At 60.3% G+C, this 23,871-nt stretch overlaps 1 protein-coding gene across 3 annotated transcripts in view; it reads left to right on the top strand.

Annotated features, from left to right (window-relative positions):
- Positions 1–2,751, top strand: part of DNAJB5 (DnaJ heat shock protein family (Hsp40) member B5) — a 29,651-nt gene extending 26,900 nt beyond the window's left edge. For all 3 annotated transcript variants that reach the window (XM_077816590.1, XM_077816593.1, XM_077816592.1), the window contains exon 4: positions 563–2,751. In XM_077816590.1, coding sequence (XP_077672716.1) covers positions 563–796 — 234 coding nt within the window. In that variant the 3' untranslated portion in view covers positions 797–2,751. The remainder of the gene's footprint in view (positions 1–562) is intronic.
- The last annotated feature ends 21,120 nt before the right edge of the window (positions 2,752–23,871 follow it).

Raw genomic sequence — 23,871 nt, 5'->3', positions numbered from 1 at the left:
TTACATTTGTACTGCACTGTGTAGCCAGAGTCCCTGCCACACTCCGCAGCAGCAGGGCACATCAGCAGTCTGTTGTCCTGCTGGGGAGACACTTACTCTGATTTCCTCCTCTTTGGGATCTCTGTTCCTCCGGGTTCAGACAAACATGGGGTAAGAGATGAAATGCAGCCCGTCCTGAGCGCCCTGCACGCTCTGGGTAGAGTTCTAGAGAAACCTGCCCCACTTCTGAAGGCCTGAGTGGACTGAAGAGTGGGTGCCACCATGGCTGAACCCACATGCCACGTGCTTTTCTGGAACGTTCTCAGTAGAACACCTGGGATGTGCACACGGGGGAGACTCTTGTATATCCCCCAGATGATAATGGCGTTGCTGCTGCATTGCTAATAGACGTGAAATGGGTGACAGTGACGGGCCAGGGGCTGGTGTCATGTCTGCTGGGTGAGGGAGCAGAACTGCTCAAGCCAGGAGTGGGTTCTGAGCCTTGGCTGCTCTTACACACATGGGCTTTTTCTAGAGACTCCAAGTTGCAGCCGGTCTCACTGTTTGCTCTTCTTCCTTGCAGGCCTTGTGTGGCTGTACAGTGAACATTCCCACTCTCGACGGGAGGGTGATCCCTCTGCCCTGCAATGACATCATCAAGCCTGGCACCGTGAAAAGACTGCGAGGGGAAGGGCTGCCCTTCCCAAAGGTCCCCACCCAACGGGGAGACTTGATTGTAGAATTCAAAGTCCGCTTCCCAGACAAAATAGCTCCGCAGACGAGACAGATCCTCAAACAGCACCTGCCGTGCTCCTAGAGCCCTGGGGACGTTCTGCAAGCAGCAATACCTTCTAACACACGTGCCACAGCATCTGAGCCGCACAAAGCGGAGGTGCCCATTCACACTCCAATGCAAAAAACCCACGCTCCTTTCCACACGCTCCTGTTAGCCCCAGCCCTTTTGACTGCCTTTTGTCAGCCTCTGTTATACTCTAGCAGCGTGGGATTCAGGAGCTCAAACTCCTGGCTAACTCGTGCTGGCTCTCTGGGCTGGGCGCCTTTTCCTGGAGGTTTAGCTTTTCTGCCTGGCCCAAGCAAATGGGCATGGGCTGCGGGCCCAGGGAATTTTATCCGGTGGTGGTTTTCACATTGCACGCTTTGAAGTCAACTTCCTGGCTAGAGGATGAATTTGTGTCTCCCAGAAAGCGTAGGGGTTCCACACAGTGTACATAGGACTTGGAAGGGTTAGCTTTAGCTTCACCTTTCTGAAGCTTGCTGCTATTGGGTTCCATTAGTGCCAAGAATCCAAACAAATTCTATGAGCGTGCACACCAAAGGCACGGCTCATATACACCATGGCCACCCTAGTGGAACCATTTCTAACACGGAACCACAGTACCTGTAGTTTACTGGGGTCCGTTCTGCGGTGCCAGGATTACAGCTGATTATCTTCCGTGCTGAATGCAAACACTGAGCTGCAAGGCACCTGGTCTCAGACCCTTCACCCCTCCTGCACCCTTCTTAAAACTTCAGCGTCCCGGCTTTATCGGTTCAGAGCATGTAAGACAGGTGGGAGTGGAGTTGGGCCAGTGTCCTGTCAGGGTGTTGCTGTGCATGCTGGCATGCCATAAACGTACGTTAGTAGAAGGGAGGGGCAGGGGGCCCAGGACGCGAGCTGTCTTGTTCAAGTGTGTTGAGTTTAAATTGCTGCTTTTATTTATAACCCCATAAGGGTTTTTTCTGGAGTGGTTCATCCCAACTCTTCTGGGGATCAATTCAGCCATATGAACATCATGTCTGTGAGAATGTAATCCGTGTGTAGCCGAAGTCTAGTGTACAAGCAGAGCCAAGTGTGAGTGGAGCTGAGGTTTGTTATGCTGGCGTTTGAGTTGCACTGTAGGGATTTAGCAGCAAGAAGAATGCGCATGTAGATATTTTTCTTCAGGGCAGATGGAATTCAGGATGTGTTTCGGGGAGCAGCAGGAGGGCATCTGCTTGGGTGGCTTTCTTTTTAAATGCTGTATTTTTTTAAACTTGGATTTCCATTGGGAGAATTTTTATATTTCTTACCTACGTCAGCCTATCTTGCCAATGTCTCTGGGGCCGGGTTCTTCATACAACCTACCTTTTGGGACGGTTCAGAAGCTGATCCAAAGAGGCACAGCATTTCTAGTCACACAGACACCATGAAAGCAGATGGCCATTGCCCTAGGAGTCCTCTGGACGTGAAATGAGAGGTTTTCTCTGGGCTCATTCCCTGTGTCTAGGCCTTCTCAGAGCACCTTTGGAATCCTGCGTTGGTAAGTCTGAGCTGACTTTAAGCTAACTTGGTTTTAACTGAGGTATTCTGGAGTGTCCGTTGATACTCTGCTGTGGGATGTACACCCCAGTCCGCTATGTACAGATGTACAGTATGTAATGCGTAGGGGGAATGGAATCCAGGGCAAAGACATCGTTCTGGAGAGGGGGAAACTGTCACGCAGCGCTTCATTTATAAACCCGTTGGAATGGTTACAATGATGCCTTGTCCCTCCCATGTTACGTGTTTGGTTAGAAAAACATAAACACTGTTCAGATAACGCTGATGGGGGGAGAGGAACCCAGGGCGGCAGTCCAGGCTGGGAGCTGCTTTGTTTTTCTCAGTTTCAATGAGATCCTGAATGTTTTATAGTGGGTTTGGTTTGTTTGTTTATTTGGTTTTTTTTTTTTTTGTATTTTTCTTTTTTTTTTGTAATGTCAGTATTGAGAAAAATAAAGTATTTTAAAAATAAACCTGCTGGCACTGTCAGGGCTGGGGCAGGGCAGGGGTTCCCTCGGACCTGGCGCTCTCGACATACACACGAGCTCTCTGTGACCTCCCATCCCAGCTGAGCCCTGGGTTCTGCCCGAGACAGCTCCCTGCCCCTCCCAGGGGAGCAAACCAGCCCCTGGAGCTCTGCATAAGACTGGGGATTGCTCCTCTGACTGACAAGGGCTCAGTCTGTCTAGTCTAGTCCTTCCTTCGCTTCAGGCCATTGCTCCTTGTCCTGCTCTCTTCTGAGCCTGATCCCGTCTCTCTGAAGCTCTGCCGGTGCTTTTGGCAGCCTGCTAGACTCCCGTGTCCAGCTCCTCGCTCCAAGTGCAGTGTGAAGGGGCGTTCTCAGAGACCTTTACAAGCTGGTTTCCTGCGTGGACAGTGGGGATCTCTCAGCCCTTTTCAGAGGAGTAAGTTTGTCCCTTGGCCAAAGTTTCCAGCCCCCCGACCTGTTGGTGATGCGGGGCTTTGGCTGACAGCGGCAACCCCCGCGAGCTCTGTGTGCGCTCCAGGCATTGCAGCAGAAGGGGCTGCAGCCTGTAAAACACGGTGACCTGGAACCCAGTGTTCTAAAAACCACCGGTTTGAACCTTCCCCCTGAATATCAGCCTTGATTGAAACCAAAACATGTGCCCCGTTCTTCAGCCTCTGCAGCAGTGGTGTAGCTGGAGCCCCCATTCCTCTGGAGCCCCCCTTAAAATGCTCGGACTAGATGGTCACAATGGTCCTGTCTGGCCTGGGAATCCATGAAATCGCTCTGCCAGCACTGATGTCCCATCTCTGGAAAGGGCCAGAGCCCAGGAGCATCGAAATCCGCCATTGGTCCTGTGGGGGAGGGGAAAGACTGGGCGGCTTGCTGTCTGCAGATGTCCAAAGGGTGAAAGAACGGGCTTCCCCTAGGATTGTCCCCACTCCAAATCCAGCAGGGCAGACAGATTTCAAAGGCACCATCCCATGGCTCTGCCGAGCCGAGTAGGGTCGGAGGTCTTGTAACGAACTAACGTACCGTAGACTCTTCCATGCTAGCACAGTGGGTCTGCAGGACGGATCAGGGGCTGCTGGTCTCTGGGTTATCCTCTGGTCATTCTTTACTTCCCCTTGCCATGGTCATGTGACAGGCCCAGACCCTCATCCACTGCCCCTGGACACAGGAAACGGCCCCAAGCTAAAACAGTCTCCCACCACCCGCTGCAAAGCCCTGCCCCAAGCGGAGTTCTGACCCTGGGCGGAGAGAAGGCCGCAGACTGCGTGGAGCCCACGAGGGAGCGTGCTTTGCCCAAGTCTGTTCTAGCCAAACGTCTTCCTCTGAGCCTCGATCTCACAGGCCGTTACCTGATCCTGAGCTGAAAAGACCGAAACAGGCTTGTGTGCACGAGCTGGGTCGTAGTGGTGTAACTGAATTTTAAGGGCTAGGGCCAGACCCGTGTAACACCCCCGATAACCCAGCACGTGCGGACGGTAGACCGAGAGTGCTAACGCTATAGCACCTCCCAAAGCCGTGGAGCCCAGGCTCTGACCCCCACAGTGCCCACAACAGCTCAGCCTACGTGCCAGGGCATCTGACGCCCGGCTCGGCCAGCGCACAAGAATGAGAGACTCCTGCCCCCTTCACGTGGGACAATATGGGGGAGGTAGAGAGGGAACATGATCTGCCCAAGGGTACGCAGCCAATCAGCAACGGGGCTGCAAATGGAACCCAGGAGTCCTGGTTCCCTGACATAACCACTAACCCCCTTGCCCCCCGGACAGAGATGCTGCTGACCAGCTGCAATTTCAGGTTCCCCCTCCAGTCCCAGGTGTCGGGACTGTCCTGGTGTGAGGTCCAAACCCCCGTCCCCGTTTAAGTGAACGTTGCCCATCTGCAGGGCAAAGGGACAGTTTCCCCTGCCCCGGTTTGAGAGGGCCCCCACCTGAGTGGCGCTGTGACCTGGCCCAGGGGGAGGCAGGCTCACGCAGGCTTGGCCCGGCTGCCTCTGCATGTGCACCAGGAGCTCTGCAGTGCGAGCAGGCTCTGCCCTCCAAGCGTTTCTCCTGCTGCTGGCAAACACGCTTTAACACGGGAATCTGGGTCAAGGGAGGGGGTGTTTGTGCAGTGACACTCACTGCCCCCCAAATGGACCCAGCTGAGGGGTCCTGTTCTCTGCACCTACAAGCTCTGTGTTAGACCATGTTCCTGTCGTCTAATAAACCTTCTGTTTTACTGGCTGGCTGAGGGTCCCGTCTGACTGCGGAGTTGGGGGGCAGGACCCTCTGGCTTCCGCAAGACCCCGCATGAACGGACTCGCTGTGGGAAGCGCACGGAGGGGCAGAGGAGGCTGAATGCTCCGAGGTCGGACCCAGGAAGGGGAAGCTGTGTGAGCTGTGTGTCCTGCAGACAGGCTGCTCACAGAGAGGAGACTTCCCCAGAGTCCTGCCTGGCTTCGTAGGGAGCAGATCCAGAGCATCGCCTGGGGACTCCGCGACACCCTCTCCCGCACACTCTGCCTCCTGGCCGCACTCCCCAGCCCTGCTGGGAGGTGACCCTGCCGGGCTGAGCCGGCAGCGCAGCCAGGGTTGGTCCCGGGGCCGGGAATCGCTCCGGCCTCTTGGGAGTGGCGCAATCAGTCAGGCCAGGGCCTGCCCCATCTGGGCTCCCTAAGGACCCACTTGCCTGGAGAGGCCCAGCCAAGCCCCCTCTCCCCCACACTGTCGTCCGCCCCACTGGCTGGGACCTCAGACTGGCCGGGCTTCTGCCCCAGTCCCAGGCAGCTCAGCGCCGGGGAGACAGGTGGGGTCCCACAGGCGGTGGGAAGCAGAGACTACCCGGACCTGGAGGTGCCCTGGGGTCCGGCCAGGGGGCAGAGAGGTGCAGGGGGGTGGGGATGGGGACGGGGACGGAGAGGAGCCCTCGGCTGGTCGGCGGGCAGGCCAAGAGGAGCAAGTGGTGGGCGGGGGGAGCCAGCGGGGGCTTGGGGTGCAGGGCAAGCGGAGCAGGCCGGGGTCCCTTCTGAGCATGGGCCTGGCTCCATGGCGCCAGTGTAAACCTGGCACTGTGCACGGGGCTGGCTCTGTTCCAGTCCCCCAGACCACCATGCAGCTCCGCCCCGGGCTTCACCCCCCCGCCCCAGCCGAGAGGAGTGCTGCGGGGCAGGGGGAGTGGGTTTTCAGGTGGGATCTGCCCACAGAGAGGACAGTCACTGGGGGGGGTGCAGTCTGGCCAACGGGGCCCAGCCAGAAGCACAAAGTGGGGCACATGGGCTGGGGGTGAAGGGCTGGCACTGCCTTTGACATGGTGCCCTGCTCCGGCTGCTGCAACCCAGACTCCTGCCCATCAGCTGCCTGGCGAGCTCTGTTCCCTGTAGGGCAACCAGGTGTCCCGATTTTATAGGGACAGTCCTGAATTTTGGGTCTTTTTCTAATATAGGCTCCCATTATCCCCCACCCCCGTCCTGATTTTTCACATTTGCTGTCTGGTCACCCTAGTTCCCTGGGACACAGCGTGGCCCCTAAAGCCCGGCTCTGGCCTCGCTGTGGGCGGCTCCCGTGTGGTCCCCAGTGTGAGAGCGAATGCCTCCAGCCCCTCAGCCAGGGAGCTCACAGGCCACTCACCTCTCCAGTTCCTTGGGCACCAGCTTTACTGAGACCTCAGCTGCCCGTGGGGCAGGGTAACTCTGCACATACCTGGGTGCCAAGCAGGAAGGGGTGGGAGGAAACAGAGCAGAATCTACCCAGGATATTTATCCAGCCCCCTTGGCTGGCTGAGCATCTCTCCAGCGCCTTTCTCCCCCTGTACAGATGGGCGCTGAGCACCACAGAGGCTATGGGTACGTCTACACGGCATTGTAAACCGGGTCTGTGCAAGCCAGGCGTATGGACTCAGTGTTTCCGAGCCCGTGCTCGAGCGTCCGCACTGTCTGGGTCTGCGTCCGCTTCGCACACCGCAGCCTGTCTGACTTGGGCTCTGCCCCCAGCCCCCAGCAGGGATCCGGGTCCGTAGTGCTTGCTGACCCGCGCCAGACTGCTTTGTGTGCAGACGGAAGGCAGCTTGGGCTCAAACCTGACTTAGAGCCGGGGCTCAGGCTGTGGTGTAGATGCACCCTCAGGGTATGTCCACACTGGAGCTAAAACCCATGGCAGACCTGTGCCAGCTGACGGGGTCTGGGTCATGGTCTGGGAACCTCCCCCAGCCCTACAACCCAGGCTCCAGCCTGAGCCCAGATGTCTGCACTGCACTTATACAGCCCCTTAGCCTGCACCCTGGGAGCCCGAGTCAGTCGGCATTAACCAGCCACAGGGACATGTCCTAGGTGATTTCCCCAATGTCACACAGGGACTCTGCTGCGGCGCAGGGAAATGAACCCTGGGCTCCTGGGCCATCCAGGCTGAATGGCAGGAGGTGAGATCAGGACGGCTGGGGATCGGGACCCTCTGCCCCCAGGAAGGGGAGGGAGCCCTGCCCTTGGGGCACTGAAAACTGACAACGCTTTGCAGACGGGGGAGCTATCCTGGGGCAGGCACCTGGGAGGGGCAGGCAGGACGCAGTGGGCCATTCTGTGATCATAGAATCATAGAAGATCAGGGTTGGAAGGGATCTCAGGAGGTCATCTAGTCCAACCCCCTGCTCAAAGCAGGACCAATCCCCAACTAAATCATCCCAGCCAGGGCTTTGTCAAGCCTGACCTTAAAAATATCTAAGGAAGGCGATTCCACCACCTCCCTAGGGAACCCATTCCAGTGCTTCACCACCCTCCCAGTGAAATTTTTTTTCCTAATATCTAGCCTAAACCTCCCCCACTGCAACTTGAGACCATTACTCCTTGTTCTGTCATCTGCTACCACTGAGAACAGTCTAGAGCCATCCTCTTTGGAACCCCCTTTCAGGTAGTTGAAAGCAGCTATCAAATCCCCCCTCACTCTTCTCTTCCGCAGACTAAACAATCCCAGTTCCCTCAGCCTCTCCTCATAAGTCATGTGTTCCAGTCCCCTAATCATTTTTGTTGCCCTCCACTGGACTCTTTCCAATTTTTCCACATCCTTCTTGTAGTGTGGGGCCCAAAACTGGACACAGTACTCCAGATGAGGCCTCACCAATATCGAATAGAGGGGAACGATCACGTCCCTCGATCTGCTGGCAATGCCCCTACTTATACACCCCAAAATGCCATTGGCCTTCTTGGCAACAAGGGCACACTGTTGACTCATATCCAGCTTCTCGTCCACTGTCACCCCTAGGTCCTTTTCTGCAGAACTGCTGCCGAGCCATTCGGTCCCTAGTCTGTAGCGGTGCATGGGGTTCTTCCGTCCTAAGTGCAGGACTCTGCACTTGTCCTTGTTGAACCCCATCAGATTTCTTTTGGCCCAATCCTCTAATTTGTCTAGGTCCCTCTGTATCCTATCCCTGCCCTCCAGCGTATCTACCACTCCTCCCAGTTTAGTGTCATCCGCAAACTTGCTGAGGGTACAATTCACAGCATCCTCCAGATCATTTATGAAGATATTGAACAAAACCGGCCCGAGGACCGACCCCTGGGGCACTCCACTTGATACCGGCTGCCAACTAGACATGGAGCCCTTGATCACCACCCATTGATCTAGCCAGCTTTCTATCCACCTTATCGTCCATTCATCCAGCCCATACTTCTTTAACTTGCTGGCAAGAATACTGTGAGAGACTGTATCAAAAGCTTTGCTAAAGTTAAGGAATAACACGTCTCCTGCTTTCCCCTCATCCACAGAGCCAGTTATCCCATCTGTCCCAGCTGTCTGCAATCATAGAACTCACTGAGGCAAGAGCTGCTGTGAAAAGCACCAGCTATGGCCCCCCATCTGCCTGCACACAGCTCATATCTGCACCCCATGCTCATTGCAGACTCAGGCAGCATCCCTGTGCTGAGGGGCACGACCCCGGTCCAACTACGGTGAGCAGCATCCTCCCGATGACGACCCGGCTGCACCAGATCCCTCTGCATTAGCCGCGCTCACAAGCATGGACACTCCCCCCGTCCCCCGCCCCATCTAGCTATTGCAGCTGTTCTACACTGTTTGTAGGCTGGAGCATGTCACGGGCTTTGGGGGGTAAAGACCCTCCAGATAAAGGGCTTCACCACCCGCCAGGATGCTCCTGGCAGGCAGGAAACGTCTCCTGTGCCATTCCTGGTCATCTGTGCCCTTCGGGTCTGTGGAGCTGCCGGCCGCCCCCTGCCATCCTCCTGCCCCATGAGAGCCCTGCTAGCTGGGTACGGTCCCATGCCCCATAGGAGTGAGATCGGGGCGAGGGGAAGGCCAAGCTAGTCAGCTCCAGCTCTCAGAGACCCATCCCCAGGGTTTCCCCCGGGGTTCGGCTGCCCTCTGGTGGCGAATGCAGGGAAAGAGATGGTTTGAAAGCCGCAATCACCTCTCACGGGAGCAGAGCGTGGCTACACCAGGGCCCAGCTCCTTGGTGTAGCCAGGGCTTATCCCAGGGGTGAGGCTCGTCCACCCACGCTCCCTCTGAGCAGCGACGCTACCGTGCTCTGGGAGGGGTTAAGGCCTGGGCGCTCTAGGCCTGTACCCAGGGCCTGGCTGCTGAAGTCACAAGGTTAACGCAGAGGCTTAGCCTCCATTTTAGTAAGTGTGTTTCTAGCCCTTGGGGGTGTGAGGAAAACCTTGAAAAAGAGCCCAAGCATGGCCCACATAGCCCGCGTCCGCCTGAGTCTGCAGGAAGCCTGAGCCATCGCTCTGAGAGGGGGGCGCCACCCCGAGTGTAACTGACACAGAGACACGGCCTGAGTCTGCAGGGAGCCTGAGCCCATCGCCCTGAGAGGGGGGCACCGCCCCCAGTGTAACTGACACAGAGACACTGCCTGAGTCTGCAGAGAGCCTGAGCCCAGCGCCCTGAGAGGGGGGCACTGCCCCGAGTGTAACTGACACAGAGACACGGCCTGAGTCTGCAGAGAGCCTGAGCCATCGCTCTGAGAGGGGGGCACCGCCCCCAGTGTAACTGACACAGAGACACGGCCTGAGTCTGCAGGGAGCCTGAGCCCATCGCCCTGAGAGGGGGGCACCGCCCCCAGTGTAACTGACACAGAGACACGGCCTGAGTCTGCAGGGAGCCTGAGCCCATCGCCCTGAGAGGGGGGCACCGCCCCCAGTGTAACTGACACAGAGACACTGCCTGAGTCTGCAGGGAGCCTGAGCCCATCGCCCTGAGAGGGGGGCACCGCCCCCAGTGTAACTGACACAGAGACACTGCCTGAGTCTGCAGAGAGCCTGAGCCCATCGCTCTGAGAGGGGGACACCGCCCCCAGTGTAACTGACACAGAGACACGGCCTGAGTCTGCAGAGAGCCTGAGCCCATCGCCCTGAGAAGGGGGCACCGCCCCCAGTGTAACTGACACAGAGACACTGCCTGAGTCTGCAGAGAGCCTGAGCCCATCGCCCTGAGAGGGGGGCACCGCCCTCAGTGTAACTGACACAGAGACACTGCCTGAGTCTGCAGAGAGCCTGAGCCCATCGCCCTGAGAGGGGGGACCGCCCCGAGTGTAACTGACACAGAGACACGGCCTGAGTCTACAGAGAGCCTGAGCCCATCGCCCTGAGAAGGGGACACCGCCCCCAGTGTAACTGACACAGAGACACGGCCTGAGTCTGCAGAGAGCCTGAGCCCATCGCCCTGAGAAGGGGACACCGCCCTCAGTGTAACTGACACAGAGACACTGCCTGAGTCTGCAGAGAGCCTGAGCCATCGCCCTGAGAGGGGGGCACCGCCCGAGTGTAACTGACACAGAGACACTGCCTGAGTCTGCAGAGAGCCTGAGCCCATCGCTCTGAGAGGGGGGCACCGCCCGAGTGTAACTGACACAGAGACACTGCCTGAGTCTGCAGAGAGCCTGAGCCCAGCGCCCTGAGAAGGGGGCACCGCCCCCAGTGTAACTGACACAGAGACACTGCCTGAGTCTGCAGAGAGCCTGAGCCCATCGCCCTGAGAAGGGGACACCGCCCCCAGTGTAACTGACACAGAGACACGGCCTGAGTCTGCAGAGAGCCTGAGCCCATCGCCCTGAGAAGGGGACACCGCCCTCAGTGTAACTGACACAGAGACACGGCCTGAGTCTGCAGAGAGCCTGAGCCCATCGCCCTGAGAAGGGGACACCGCCCCCAGTGTAACTGACACAGAGACACGGCCTGAGTCTGCAGAGAGCCTGAGCCCATCGCCCTGAGAAGGGGACACCGCCCTCAGTGTAACTGACACAGAGACACGGCCTGAGTCTGCAGAGAGCCTGAGCCCATCGCCCTGAGAAGGGGACACCGCCCTCAGTGTAACTGACACAGAGACACGGCCTGAGTCTGCAGAGAGCCTGAGCCCATCGCCCTGAGAAGGGGACACCGCCCCCAGTGTAACTGACACAGAGACACGGCCTGAGTCTGCAGAGAGCCTGAGCCCATTGCCCTGAGAGGGGGGCACCACCCCCAGTGTAACTGACACAGAGACACGGCCTGAGTCTGCAGAGAGCCTGAGCCCATCGCCCTGAGAAGGGGGGCACTGCCCCCAGTGTAACTGACACAGAGACATGGCCTGAGTCTGCAGAGAGCCTGAGCCCATCGCCCTGAGAAGGGGACACCGCCCCCAGTGTAACTGACACAGAGACACGGCCTGAGTCTGCAGAGAGCCTGAGCCATCGCCCTGAGAGGGGGGCACCGCCCCCAGTGTAACTGACACAGAGACACTGCCTGAGTCTGCAGAGAGCCTGAGCCCATCGCCCTGAGAAGGGGACACCGCCCTCAGTGTAACTGACACAGAGACACTGCCTGAGTCTGCAGAGAGCCTGAGCCCATCGCCCTGAGAGGGGGGCACCACCCTGAGTGCGCTGCTCCAAATGTAACTGACACAGTGACACTGCCCAAGTCTGCAGAGAGCCTGAGCCCATAGCCCTGAGAGGGGGGCACTGCTCCAAATGTAACTGACACAGTGACACTGCCTGAGTCTGCAGAGAGCCTGAGCCCACTGCTATGAGGGGGGAGCTGCCCTGAGCATAACCAACACAGCAATGCTTCATGAGTCTGCAGGGAGCCTGAGTACATTCCCCTGAGAGGGGGGAACTGACACAGGGGTGCTGTGTGAGTCTGCAGACAGTCTGAGCCCATCACTGTGGGAGAGGGAAATTGCTTCAAGTGTAACCAACACAGCAACACTTCCTGAGTCTGCAGAGAGACTGAGCCCATTGCAATGAGAGGGGAGAGCTTCCCTGAGTATAACTGACACAGCAGGGCCGCTGAGTCTGCAGAGAGCCTGAGCCCATTGCTGTGAGAGGGGAGAGCTTCCCTGAGTATAACTGACACAGCAGGGCCGCTGAGTCTGCAGAGAGCCTGAGCCCATTGCTGTGAGAGGGGAGAGCTTCCCTGAGTATAACTGACACAGCAGGGCCACTGAGTCTGCAGAGAGCCTGAGCCCGTAGAGAGCCTGAGCCCATTGCTGTGAGACAGGGCATCTGTCCTGAGTGTGACCAACACACCGATACTGCCTGAGTCTGCAGAGAGCCTGAGCCCATCGCCCTGAGAGGGGGGAGCTGCCCTGAGTGACCAATGCAACAACACTGTCTGAGTCTGCAGAGAGCCTGAGCCCATTGCTGTGAGAGGGGGAGCTGCCCCAAGTGACTGATGCAGCGACGCTGCTCAACTCTGCAGACAGCCCGAGCAGGGAGGAGCGCCCAGTGAATCTCAATGGAGTGATAACACCAAGCCCGACTGCTCTGGGAGCCCCTAGCAGCCCCACCCCAGCAGCGACAGTCCAGCTCCTGGGAGGAAGAACGGGGGAGCCCTGCTGCTCCTGGGGGGGGTGGGGCTTAGCAACCCATCCTGGGGGGAAGAAGGAGCCCTGTGCAGCTGTCCCTGCCTCTCCAGGATATCTAGCTGAAATCAATTAGGAACAGGTTGAAACTGGTCTGTCCCAACCCCTCTGAAACCCAAATCAGAGCATCCACATGGGGTTTGCTCCACTTTCACTCCATCAGTCAAACTGGTGCCACTTTCCCACACAGAGAAGGCCTGAGAGTAAAGGCTTAAAACCCATCTGAAACCCCGGGGAGCCCCCGGCTCAGCAAGGGGGCTGGCCATTCTCAGGGTGCCAGGGAACCACACCCCCATGAGTCCCGCTGTCCCTCAGCTCGGAATCCTGCTGGGCATGGGGTGAGCCGGGCGGGCCAGGGACACATGGGGAGCACAGGAGCGAGGGGCCCTGGGAAGGGGGGCTGGTGTAAAGGGGATACTCCATGTGAGCACCTGGCATCCTGACATCCCCTGGCCCCGCTGCCCAGGCAGGGGGCATGGATGGGGCAATGCTTTGGCCATCTAGGGCTCTGCTACACCGGTGTGGGTGCGGCTAACTCTGTGGGCGGAGTCCCTTGGGAGCCAGACTCTTTAAAGAGCCAGGTGGCGGGCAGGGTGGGGCAGGCTGCAGGTAGCTGTGTCTGGAGTCAGTGCTGGGACAGAGGTAAGGGCAGCTGGCTGGGTGGGGGGCCCTGGGAGCCAGGCCTGGGCTGAAATGCAGGGCTGGTGCTGCCTGATCCCTGACTGGTTTAAAAGCTCCCCTGGAGGGGGAAGGGGAAGCAGCCCTTTTAGGGGTGCCTGATGCTGGCTCCACACGAGGGGTTGGACCCATGACGGCTCCAGGCCCACACGGCGCCGAGTATGTCTCGGGGAGCGCTGGGCAGTGGCTCCATGAGAGTGTAACGCTGGCTAGGCTGGACTGAGGTTGCAGGGGGAGAGGCCAGTGGGATGGGATGGGGGAGATCAGCCTGGATTCCCTGCCCCCAGCTGGCTGGTCCTCTGGCCCCAGTCTGTATTGGCTGGGGTGATTCTCCTGGGGCGTGAGCGGGCTTCTGCTCTCCCAGCATCTCCCCAGTGAGGGGCAGGGGGTTGGAGAGAGCGGGTTTAGGGGTGGTTCTCTGCCGGGACTGGGGCTCATCGGCTGCGCTTGTGAGCGCCTTGCCCTGGGCTGCAATTTGGTCACTTGCTGTGTCCAGTCAATACTGAAGTGTCAGGGAATGTTCCAGGCTTCCATGGCCAGAGCCCTGCTGATCTGGGGGGCGCACGGAGTCCCCTCCATCTGTTGAGCCCACAAGACCTTTAGCTGCCTGGGCCATTGTCTGTAGCTCAGACTGGCTGATGGCACCCATTAGCACCTCTCAGGATAACAATAGGGGGCCCATCCTCCCAGCAGAGTGCTGCTTCTCCCCCCAGGGTGGGGGAATGCCCTGTGCACACCCTACCCTGGCTGGGAGAGGCTGGTATGGGGGGAAAGGGGGCTGTGAGGTGAGTTTGGGGGACCCAGAAAGGTGAGAATGGGGGTGCACACAGAATCCTGGGTCTGGGGGGGGACTGATAATAGGGGTGCAGACAGCTGCTGGCATGAGCCTGGTATGGGAGGGAAATGGGGGGCACACTGACTCCCTGTCAGGGGGAGTATTGGGGATCCCTGAAATAATAGGGGGCTGGGAGTGGGGGCTCCTGGGAGGAACGGGGTGATGCATGGCACCCCGGTGTATACTGCGAGCTCTGCGGCATGTGACCCGCTGGTACCTCTCTGATGGCCTTGGCACTGCAGGTCTCCGAGCAGCCAGCCCCTGTGTGTCACTGGCCCAGCCCACGCGTCGCTGCCCTGCCCCGGCGTAATCCAGGGCTTGCCCAGCGAGGCTGAGCCCGGCCTTGGCTTACAGGGTCTCTCCACTGGAGGCTCGCCCCGCGGGTGCAGACAGCCCCTGACTCTCCCTCGCTTCCCCTGCAGTCGCTGCACCGTGGCCCCATGAGCCAGGCTCGGCTCCAGATCCTGGTGCTCGGCCCAGAGGCCTCTGGGAAATCCACCATGACCAGACACCTGCTCCGCAAAGGGGGCGACAGCTGGAAGAGTCGGGAGAAACCCCAGAGAGAGGTAACCGGGGCTAGGGGCCGTCTGCAGGGCGGACGGGTGCCCTTCGGCCCTGTCCCCCACCACTCGCTACCAGAGCCTGGGCTGGACGGCATGGGGAGGAAGCTCTGCGATGAGACTGTCCGCGAGGTCCCTCGGCCAATGCCCGTTCTATGGGGGACCCACCAAGAGCGGGGCCGGGGTTAGGCCCCTCACCGCTGCCTGGGCAGGCAAAGTCAGCCTCCGTCTCCACTTCAAAGAGAAGCATTTCCGCAGGCCCCCCCCAGCTGGCAGAGCGGATGGGCTCGGAGTGACCGGGGGGTGGCTGGGGTCTCTTCTCAGGGCAGCTGGAGGACGCAGTCCTGCCTAGTGAGGATTTCTCAGCCCTCACCCCCAGGGGAACTGGAGCCCGACGAGCTTCTCGGAAGGCCTTGTCTAACACACAATTGCAGCCCTTCCAATGTAGCAGCTAGTCTCAGCCCGAGAGCCGTGTCAGGACCACTGGACCAGCAGCTCCCCAGTCACCCAGGCAGGTTTCCAGGGACACCGGGCTTAGCTTTCCAGTGTAACAAACCTGAACAACTGGTGCTGGAGCACCCTGCCCGGCCCCCGCCCGGCAAAGCCGCGAATAGCCACGGGAGCCCAGTGTTTCCCCTCAGCACTTCCACGGTGCTCTGCTGCCCCAGCCCATCTCCTCCAGGGCAGATCAGTAGTTCTGGGTGCCACAGACATGGCTGAGCCCCTGGGGGCGTGACTCTGCAGTCCACACTTGAGAATCAAGCCCTAGTGTCCCAAATTGCATGCCCCAAAGTGGGGCCCGCCCCTGGGAATTCAGTCCCAAGACTAGCCTTTAAGCACCTCTCGGCTTGCTGCATCAGTTATGAATGTAAAACAATTGCTTGAGTCCTGGCACCTCTTTTGTTACAAAGTAAGCGCTGCCCAAGGCCTTTCCCAAGGGCAGCAGCTGGTGGCAGAAGCAGGATTAGAACCACCGACTCCCAGGCCCATGTGCGTTCCTCAGCCAGGCTGCCCCGGCGTGAGCTCGCTGTCCCGTAGCTGAGAGAACCTCACGATTGTGCCAGGTGCGTCAGGCAAAGGGCTGCTGCCCCGGTCTCTGGGACACTCGCAAGGCCACCGTTCCCATAGGCTCCTGGCACCAAGACGCCATGGGTGGCATGTCTGCTGCATGCAGGGGGGGATGCTGGGCAGGGGGACGGAGGGAGGCTGAGGTTTGCCTCAGCTGGTTGCTCTGTGGGTACCTTGCCTAAACATAGGTGGCTGTTGCTGGCTCGTACGAGAACTGTAACCAGCGTCCCTCCCCGTGCAGACCAGGAAGAGCCCCCCCATGCATGCCCGGGTGCTGGACAGGCTGAGCACAGAGCAGCAGCAGGGCGCAGCCCCCAGTCACCTCCTGCGGCACGTCAAGACCCCAAAGTACAAGGTCATCATTGTTGATTCCCCGGAGCCTGGGGGGCTGCCCAGTAACCGGTTCCCAGGCAGTGCTCAGGTAAGTGCCAGGCTGGGGGGTGCATTACCAGAATGGCTGGGGCCCTGGTTGGTGGGGAGCTCGCTGACAAACCCAGGATCTGCTGGCTAGATGCTGACGCAGGGTAGAAACTCACCCCGGGCTGCGGGGGCGAGGGGTGTGGTTATCCATCACTTGGAGGCTGAGTCAAGGCTGGGTCTCCGGCAGGAGGCTGGACAGGAAGATTTAACCGTCTCTTCCGGCCTCAGAAGCTCAATCTTGCTCTAAAGATTTCCTTCCACTAACCCGCTTTAACCCATGTCCATGTGCTGGTTATCGGCACGTTGGGCAGGGTTCAGTCAGACGCCGTGCCGTGGCCACCCGGGTACCTTGGATAGCCCAACGAGCAGGCTCAGCTGTGGTGCCCTTTGTCTGGCCAGCCTCTCTTGGCTGGCGTTAATTCTGAGGCTGCCCTTTAATTCTCCCCCCGGGGGGGTCACAGGGCACATGGCCCTAGCAGTAACTAAATATTCAGGGCTGATGTGCAGGGTGCATCGTCAGGCCATGGCTGTCTGCCCTTGGCTTCTCTGCTGCCTGCTCCTGTCTCCTTCCTCCCTTTCCTCTTCTCTGGGGGAAGAGGAGGTTTGCCCCCCCCGCCCCGTCACTGTGCCCCTAACCCCCTGCCCCCATCCCACCCAAAGAGGGTATCTGCATCCTGCCCTGCACTGGAATCTCTACGCCTGCCCCGTGGCCACACCCAGCGCTGGATAGAGCACCCGGACCCAGCACGAGATCAGGCGCCGGGCCCCGTGGGCGTGGACTGCTCTGTGCCCTGGACGGCAGCGGTTACGATGCGTGGCCCCAGCGCTCGTGGCTGTGGCTCCCTGGCTTCGTGTGCATCGCGTCTCTCACGCCCAGGCGTTAACCAGCTCTCGCCTCCCGCAGGCCGGCGCTGCCATGCTGCTGGTGCCTGCGGCCGGGGGACCGCGTGAGGCCGGCTGTGCTGTCCCAAACCAGCTGGTCCTCCTGGCCTGCAACCTGCCGGCCAAGCAGCTCGTCGTCTGTGTGAACAAGATGGATGCCACGCAGCCTCCCTACAGCCGCCAGCGCTACCAGGAGATCACCCAGGCAGTGAGCACCTGCCTCCGCCAGCTGGGCAAGAACCCAGCAACTGTGGCTTTTCTCCCCATCTCGGGCTTGCGTGGGGACAACCTGCTGGAACCCAGCTCCAGGGTAAGTCTGGGGCCTAGCCCCCCTGGGAAGGGCTGCAGGGCATTGGGCCAGGTGCCCCCCCCCCCGCCCATCCCATGGGAATGGGTGGTACTGGCTGCAAGGAAGGGAAGGGGCACGGCTTAGCTAGGCCACTGGTTTGTCCATCCTAGCAGCTGTCTCAGACCGGCACCCATGATGCCATGTCTCTTTGCCTGCAGGCCAGAGCCGGCGCTTTGGGGAAAGCGGGGGCTGGTACTGTGGTTCCCAGGGCAGCTGCATGCTGGGGAGGTGGTGCCTCGGGCTCAGACCCATGGAGGTATTGAAATCAATGGGTGCCAGGCAGCAGGGTACCCCTGGGGAGCAGGGCCATAACACCCGGGCTGTCTCCTGTCCTTCTCCTCCAGCCCTCAGCATTAAACTGGCCCTGCGTTGGCAGCTGACCCTGCTCTGCTGGCCAGCCCACCGTCCAGGGCCCCGTCTCTGCTGTTCCAAGCCACAGAAGGCCTGTGGCTCTCAGGGGAAAGCGGGTTCCTGAGCTGGCTCTTGGCTGGCCACCCTTCTCCCTGGTCACCCTCCACAGTGTCTGCTGAGCTCCCGGGGGCAGGGGCTGTCTGTGCTGGGCCTGGCAATGCACGGTCCTGGGCCACTGCTGGGGCTGCCAGACGAGACAGGAAGTCGGTGATGTTGTCCCCTCTCCCTCGCCAAGCAGAGGCCATTAAACCCCAGGAGAGGCCAGCTGCGTAACGCAGGGCTGTCCCCAGCTCTTGTGTTGTGAGGTGAAAAAATCCAATCTTGATTTGAAACTCGTCAGTGATGGAGAATCCAGCACGACCCTCGGTTCCAATGGTTAACGACCCTCACTTTCAAAAATGTACACCTTGTTCCAGTCCAAATTGGTCTAGCTTCCACCTGCAGCCATTAAGCGATTCTAGCCAGGCGGAGGAGACGAGATCACTGACTTGGTGAGGCTCCCCTTGAGCAGGGGATCTGCCCTCCGTTACCCGGGCAGTAACTCGGAAATTCTGCCCCTTGCAGATGCCCTGGTTCCGAGGCTGGGCGGGCGCTAGGAAGCGGGGCAGTACCCTGGCCACCAGCCTGCAGCAGGTCCTGGATTCTATCCTCCCTGGGTGGCCCCAGCGGGACTCCAACTACACGTGTGGAGGTGGGTGGTAATTTGCCTCGTTAGGCTGGCCGGGGGAGGAGGGTCTCCAGCACAGTGCTGGAAACCCTGCTTCGGCCGCAATGACTGACGCGGCCACCCGTGGGGCTAGAGGTGCCTGACGCAGGGAGCCCCGTGCGCTGCAGACCAGCGCCCTGGGTGCCAGAGGCCAGGATACCCCATGGAGTGAGTTTCTGGCATCCTCAGCTGGCTCAGCGAAGGGCCCTCCTGGAGCCCTCTGTCCCCAGGAGAGTAGGTCAGCTTTGCTCTTGACCTGGCACGGCCCCGCTCAGCCAGCATCCACGCACGACTGGGTTCTTGGTGCTAACCCTGCCTCGGCAGGGCTGCTTTGCTTCCTCCTGGGGTGTAACTGGAATATAGGGCCTGGGACCTGAAACCCCTGCTTCCCAGGACAGCCTGCAGCGGGTGACGCCTAGAGGGGGTACTCCTGTTGTCCCCATCCACTGTGCCCTGGCACCGGCCACCCCGCAGGGCGAGGCTGCTCGTGCAAACAGGGAGCCCCTCCCTAGCCTACAGCCCGTCCTTCGCAGATATCCATACTCTAGCAATGCCATCCCATGGGTCAGTGGGGCGCCCGCTCCGTTCTGCTCTCCCCGTCTCTAGAGAAGGAGGGGGCTGGGGTCAGCTGGGCCAGGAGAATTGGAGGCTAGGAGAGCCTGAGGCTGTCCTGAGAGGAGACAGTCCTACAGGTTAAGGCAGGGATCATCGAGTCTGACCTGTCTATCCCAGGCCAGCTCCTGCACTCTAAGCCCAACCAGAGCTAGACCAAAGTGTTACAGAACCCACCTGGGGCAGGGAGCAGGCAGATCGTCAGCAGCTGCACACCTTACCTGGGGAACTCTCCGCCACAAGGTCCAGTGAGAGTGTCCAGGTGACTCCGTCTGTGTCGGAGCATAGCCAGCCGCTAACAGACGGGGCTGGGGAGGAATTGCGCCTTCCTAGGTGGCCGCTGGTTCTGGCCATGGGTGGAGCTGGGGGGCTGGGCCAGCAGCATTAACACACCTGGCTGAGCCACCTGCTTGTTACTGACCTCTCCCCCTCTCCGCTTCCCGAAACGGCGTGGGCCCAGGGTGGTCGGAGGTGGAGATGAGGAGCCTGCTCTCCGTCTGGAAGGGCGGCGCAGGCCAGGCGGCGCACGGCCTGCGGCTGGCCCGGGAGATGTCCCGGGGGCTCGTGGGAGCGGGAGTCAGGCGATCGCCCCGGCAGTGCTGTATGAAGGCCAATGCCATGATGAAGCAGTACTTCGACCGCCGGGGCAGGGTGGGGCGGGGCCGCTGCCCGTTCTGTCCGGAGCTGCACACCATCCTTGGGAGCCAGGTCACCAAGCCGATGTGTGACTGGGAGCACCCCAGCCACTCCCCACGCTGCGAGGGCAGCGCCGGCTCGACGGGCCTGGGCAGCGCCGGCTCTCTCACGGAGGAGGAGTCTGACAGTGGAGAAGCAGAAGACCAGGAGATGTTTCTAGCAGGTGCTGTACTGTTTGATTTCCATTAAGCGCCCTCGGGCTTGTCTACACGGGGAGCTATTCTGGATTAGCTGCCTGTGTGGACGCTCTTATTCCGAATTGAGTGCTTTATCACAAGTTAGCTTAATCCACTTCCAAAGCCAAACTTGGAATAAAGCACTCAATTCAGGATAAGAGTGCCCACATGAGAGGCTAATCCAGAATAGCTATTCTGCTTTAAATTTGCACCCACCCTTAATCTGTATGTATTTCTCAATGGAGACAAGCCCTTTATGTCCTGGCATTAATATGTGGAGGGATGGGTGGACAGATGGCTGGCACTGGGGTGGCTGGTTGGGGCAGGATGGCTGCCTGGTGTTCTCTTCAGTTGTCTCTGGCCGTGTACGTCCCAAGCCCAGACAGTCCCACGAGCACTGACTGACACCAGGCTCCCAACATCTTCCCAAGCCAGCCCGAGGCAAAGATCTCAGCAAGGGGGCCCTGCAGCTGGCTGTGCCGGGGCCCCTGTGGAGTAGCAGGGGAAGCCAGGCCCGGCCCAGGGCCTTGCTCTGAGGCAGTTCTTGTGACTGTCTGCTCAGGTGCCCCATCAAATCTCACCTGCGAGACTGGCTGCTCCAAGGGGCAGGACACCCCAGCAAAATCAGCATGGGGAATTGCACCTGGAAACCCCACCTCCAGTCTGGCCCTGGCTTTTAATGGGGCACTGGCCAAAGCAGACAGCTGGGAGGGAGGCCCTGACTTAACTGGGGCTTCGCCAAGTGGCTGTAGAAGGGCAGGGGGCCTTGTCCCAGCAAGGGACTGGACACGGCAGGCTGAGCTCCTGCTCCTACCTCTGCCTGTGACTGTCGGGCCACTCAGGCCCAGTGCTGTCCAGAAATGGCCACTGGCTTCGGCTGCCCAGCTCGAGACCCCCAGGGATCTGACTTCTCAGGTGTCCAAAAACAGATGCACCTGAGTGCTAGGGCCCTGTCTGCTAGCACTGGCCTGAGTGCCCAGCCAGAGGATCCTGTCCTGCTGCAGAGCCAGGCCTGGCCTCCCTCAGGTGGGGGGATCTCCCTCATATTTCCATAGGGCTTTAAACCCTCCACGGAGCAGAGAGTTACTCAGGTGACTCCCCTCACCCAGGTCCCAAGATGCAATAGCCATGGCAAAGCATGGACCCCTGCTCTTGTCTCCTGGCGACTGGAGTCTCCTGCGGGCCAGAGATTGGCCCACTGGCCATTGGCAGTAACGGGCAGTTCCCGCTGGCATGGGGCGTCAGGCTGCAGTATCCTGACTCCCAGCCAGTGCTAGGAGGTCGCCAGGCACACCAGGCCTCTGTGTATAGAGCTATCCCAGCAGCAGGAAAACCAGCCAGTGTCACATGGCTCCTGCCCTCCCGTCGCCGGCAGGATGAGCTGGCGCTGGACAAGTCTCCCTAAATCCACCTTTCCCCGGACGTGGGGCATTGCCTCCACACCCTGACGCTCTCCGACTACTTCATGGAAGGGGCTCAGCCTTGCCGTGGGAAGACGAGCGAGATGGGGCTGTAGGCTGGGGGTAGGGGCTTCCCACCAGCCTAGCTGCCCTCACCACGGGTGAAGCTGTGAACCCTGTGGGACAGGGGCTGTGTTCCCAGGGGGCACCCGGCTTGGTGGGGCCTGACCCTGCCTGGGACCTGCATGTGTTGTCGTAACGCAGCCAGCCTGTGCCCGCGCGGCACTTGCTTTCCAGCGTAGATCGCTAGGTCCTGCTCTGGATCCTCACTCCGGTCTCTGCTTCTCATCCGCAGGCCTGGAGGGTGACCCCGTGAGAATGAGCAGCACCCCAGCGCCCTGCTTAGAGGCGCCCCCCACCCTCCCAGCCTCCCCCGATGGTACCATGTCAGCCGGCCTGAAGAGGAAGGACCCGGAGCACCCCCTCCTGCGGCTGCTGAAGAAGCCGCGAGGGGAAGCCCTTGATGCTGGCATGCAGCCCTTGGCACCACCCCAGGGGAGCGACGGGCCAGGCGGTTACCTTGATCCTGCGCTCAGCTGGCAAAAGCAGATCCTGGAGACCCCCTGCCCACTCGCTTCCATCCCACCCACGCCGCCCTCCCACCGCCAGCCAGCCCCACCCCTCCTGCCCCTGTCCCAGCCAGCGTGGCCCCAGCAGGTACTTTCACTGCATTGCCCGCAGGCCCCACCTCCCTGGTGCCCCACTGAGCCCGTGTCTCACCCGCAGGCCCCACCCCTCCAGCTCCCATCCCTCCCCCTGCAGCCCTGGCACACCCCTCCACTGCAGCCCCCAGCTCCCGTCCTCCCCCACCCATTGGCCGCAGGCCCCTCTGCTGCGCCACCAGTCCACCCCCTTGGTCCTGCTCCCAGCCTGGCCAAGGCAGCACTGGCAGGCCCCATCTCGGCAGTTGCGCCCCCAGCCAGAGCAGCGCCAGCAAGCCCTTCCCGTGCAGCCTGGGTGCACGCGGCTGCTCCCAGTCCTGCCCCAGCCACCCCCGCCGCTGCAGCAGCCCCTGGCCTCGCCTCTCCAGTGTCCGTCCCCTGCGCGGCCCTGCCAGCTGGCCCGGTCTCCCCCGCTGCCCCAGCCCAGGCCTGCCTCCCCCCCAGCCCTTCTCGACAGCCGCCCCTTGCTGCAGGTACTCTGCTGGTCCCTCACTACCACGGCACTGGCCTGATGCTCAGGGGCCGGCTCGCAGGCTGTAATCCAGCCCTGTGCCAGGGCTCTGCCCACCACCCGCAGCCAGGGGCCGTGCTTTGCATCCCTCCAGACCTGCTCACTGCCAGTCTGGCCCCTGGCCCTGCTCAGGGCCCCTGGGCTTTAGGTGCAGCAGTGCCCCTGGCCCTGGAGGCTTTTGTGGGGGGAAGGGGCTCTTGGAGCTGGCTCTGTGCCTAGTGGGGGGGGGGGGGGTGGGAAGTACTCCCTCAGGGTGGAGGGGGCTCTGTGGCTACTCTGTGCTGGTGAAACTGGCTTTGGCCTGCAGGTTGGTGGCTTCCCCCATGCTTTGTGTTGGTAAATGGCAATAAAGTGTTTCCCTGCAGTCCTTGCTCTGGGGTTTTCTACCCCCGCCCTCATACCCTGACAGACACCGCAAGGCAAATAGGGGCTTGCTCAGCCCTAGCCATGATAGGGACCATCACCTGGGCCAGGCCTCCAGCACGGCCACCAACCATTGGCACTCGGGGCAGAGAGGAAGGGTTTGGATGCCCTCTTGGCCACCGAGTGCCAAAAGCTGAGATGGAGGGTAAGTGCCGTGGGGCAGGGGCTGGGTGGTCACTTTTGGGGGCTGGACTCCTGAGGGGGGCCTCTAGCTGTTACTGCAAAACACATGGCTAATGGCGAAGGTGTCCCTTAGGGCTGGACTTGGAAGTGCTGAGCACCCACATGTGGGGACCAGCCCCTCTCACAGTCAGGCCTTTCCAATGCAGCACGGTCCAGCTGCCCCCAGCTCTCTGCCACCCTCCCCTGCTGGAACAAAGGGGGTTCAGCCAGCTGAGAGCGGGGCTGCCTCTTGGCTGGGAGTCAGAACTCCTGGGTCCTGCTCTTGGCACTGGGGCAGTGTGCAGGGCATAGCTGTGTCTGTGCACCCAGGGGCTACGTACTAAGGAGAACAACTACAAGCCTGCAAGGGTCTTGGCGGAGCCCTCCCCATGCCAGGATCTCTGCCTCTGCCACCTTGGCTGCCCCTGGGAGAGCTGAGTGCCTAATGGCAGACACCTAGCACCAGAGCGGGCATCTCACTAAACAGCCTGCTGCACAAAGGGGATGTGCCTCAGTTTCCCCCTCAGTGACACTACGGTTTTGCTGGCCCTACTGCTAGGTTGGTGCCTAATGAGATGAGCAATGAGCTCTGCCCAGAATTCACAGCCCAGTGGCACCTTTCACCACCCCTTGGGCTGTTCCCGGGGGCAGAAGGAGTCATTTCGGGGGATGAGTGCAAATC

The sequence above is a fragment of the Eretmochelys imbricata genome, chromosome 5 (assembly GCF_965152235.1).
Source record: "Eretmochelys imbricata isolate rEreImb1 chromosome 5, rEreImb1.hap1, whole genome shotgun sequence".
Taxonomy (NCBI): Eukaryota; Metazoa; Chordata; order Testudines; family Cheloniidae; genus Eretmochelys; species Eretmochelys imbricata.
Note: the sequence above shows the minus strand (reverse complement) of the source record. Positions and strands in the feature narration are given on the sequence as shown.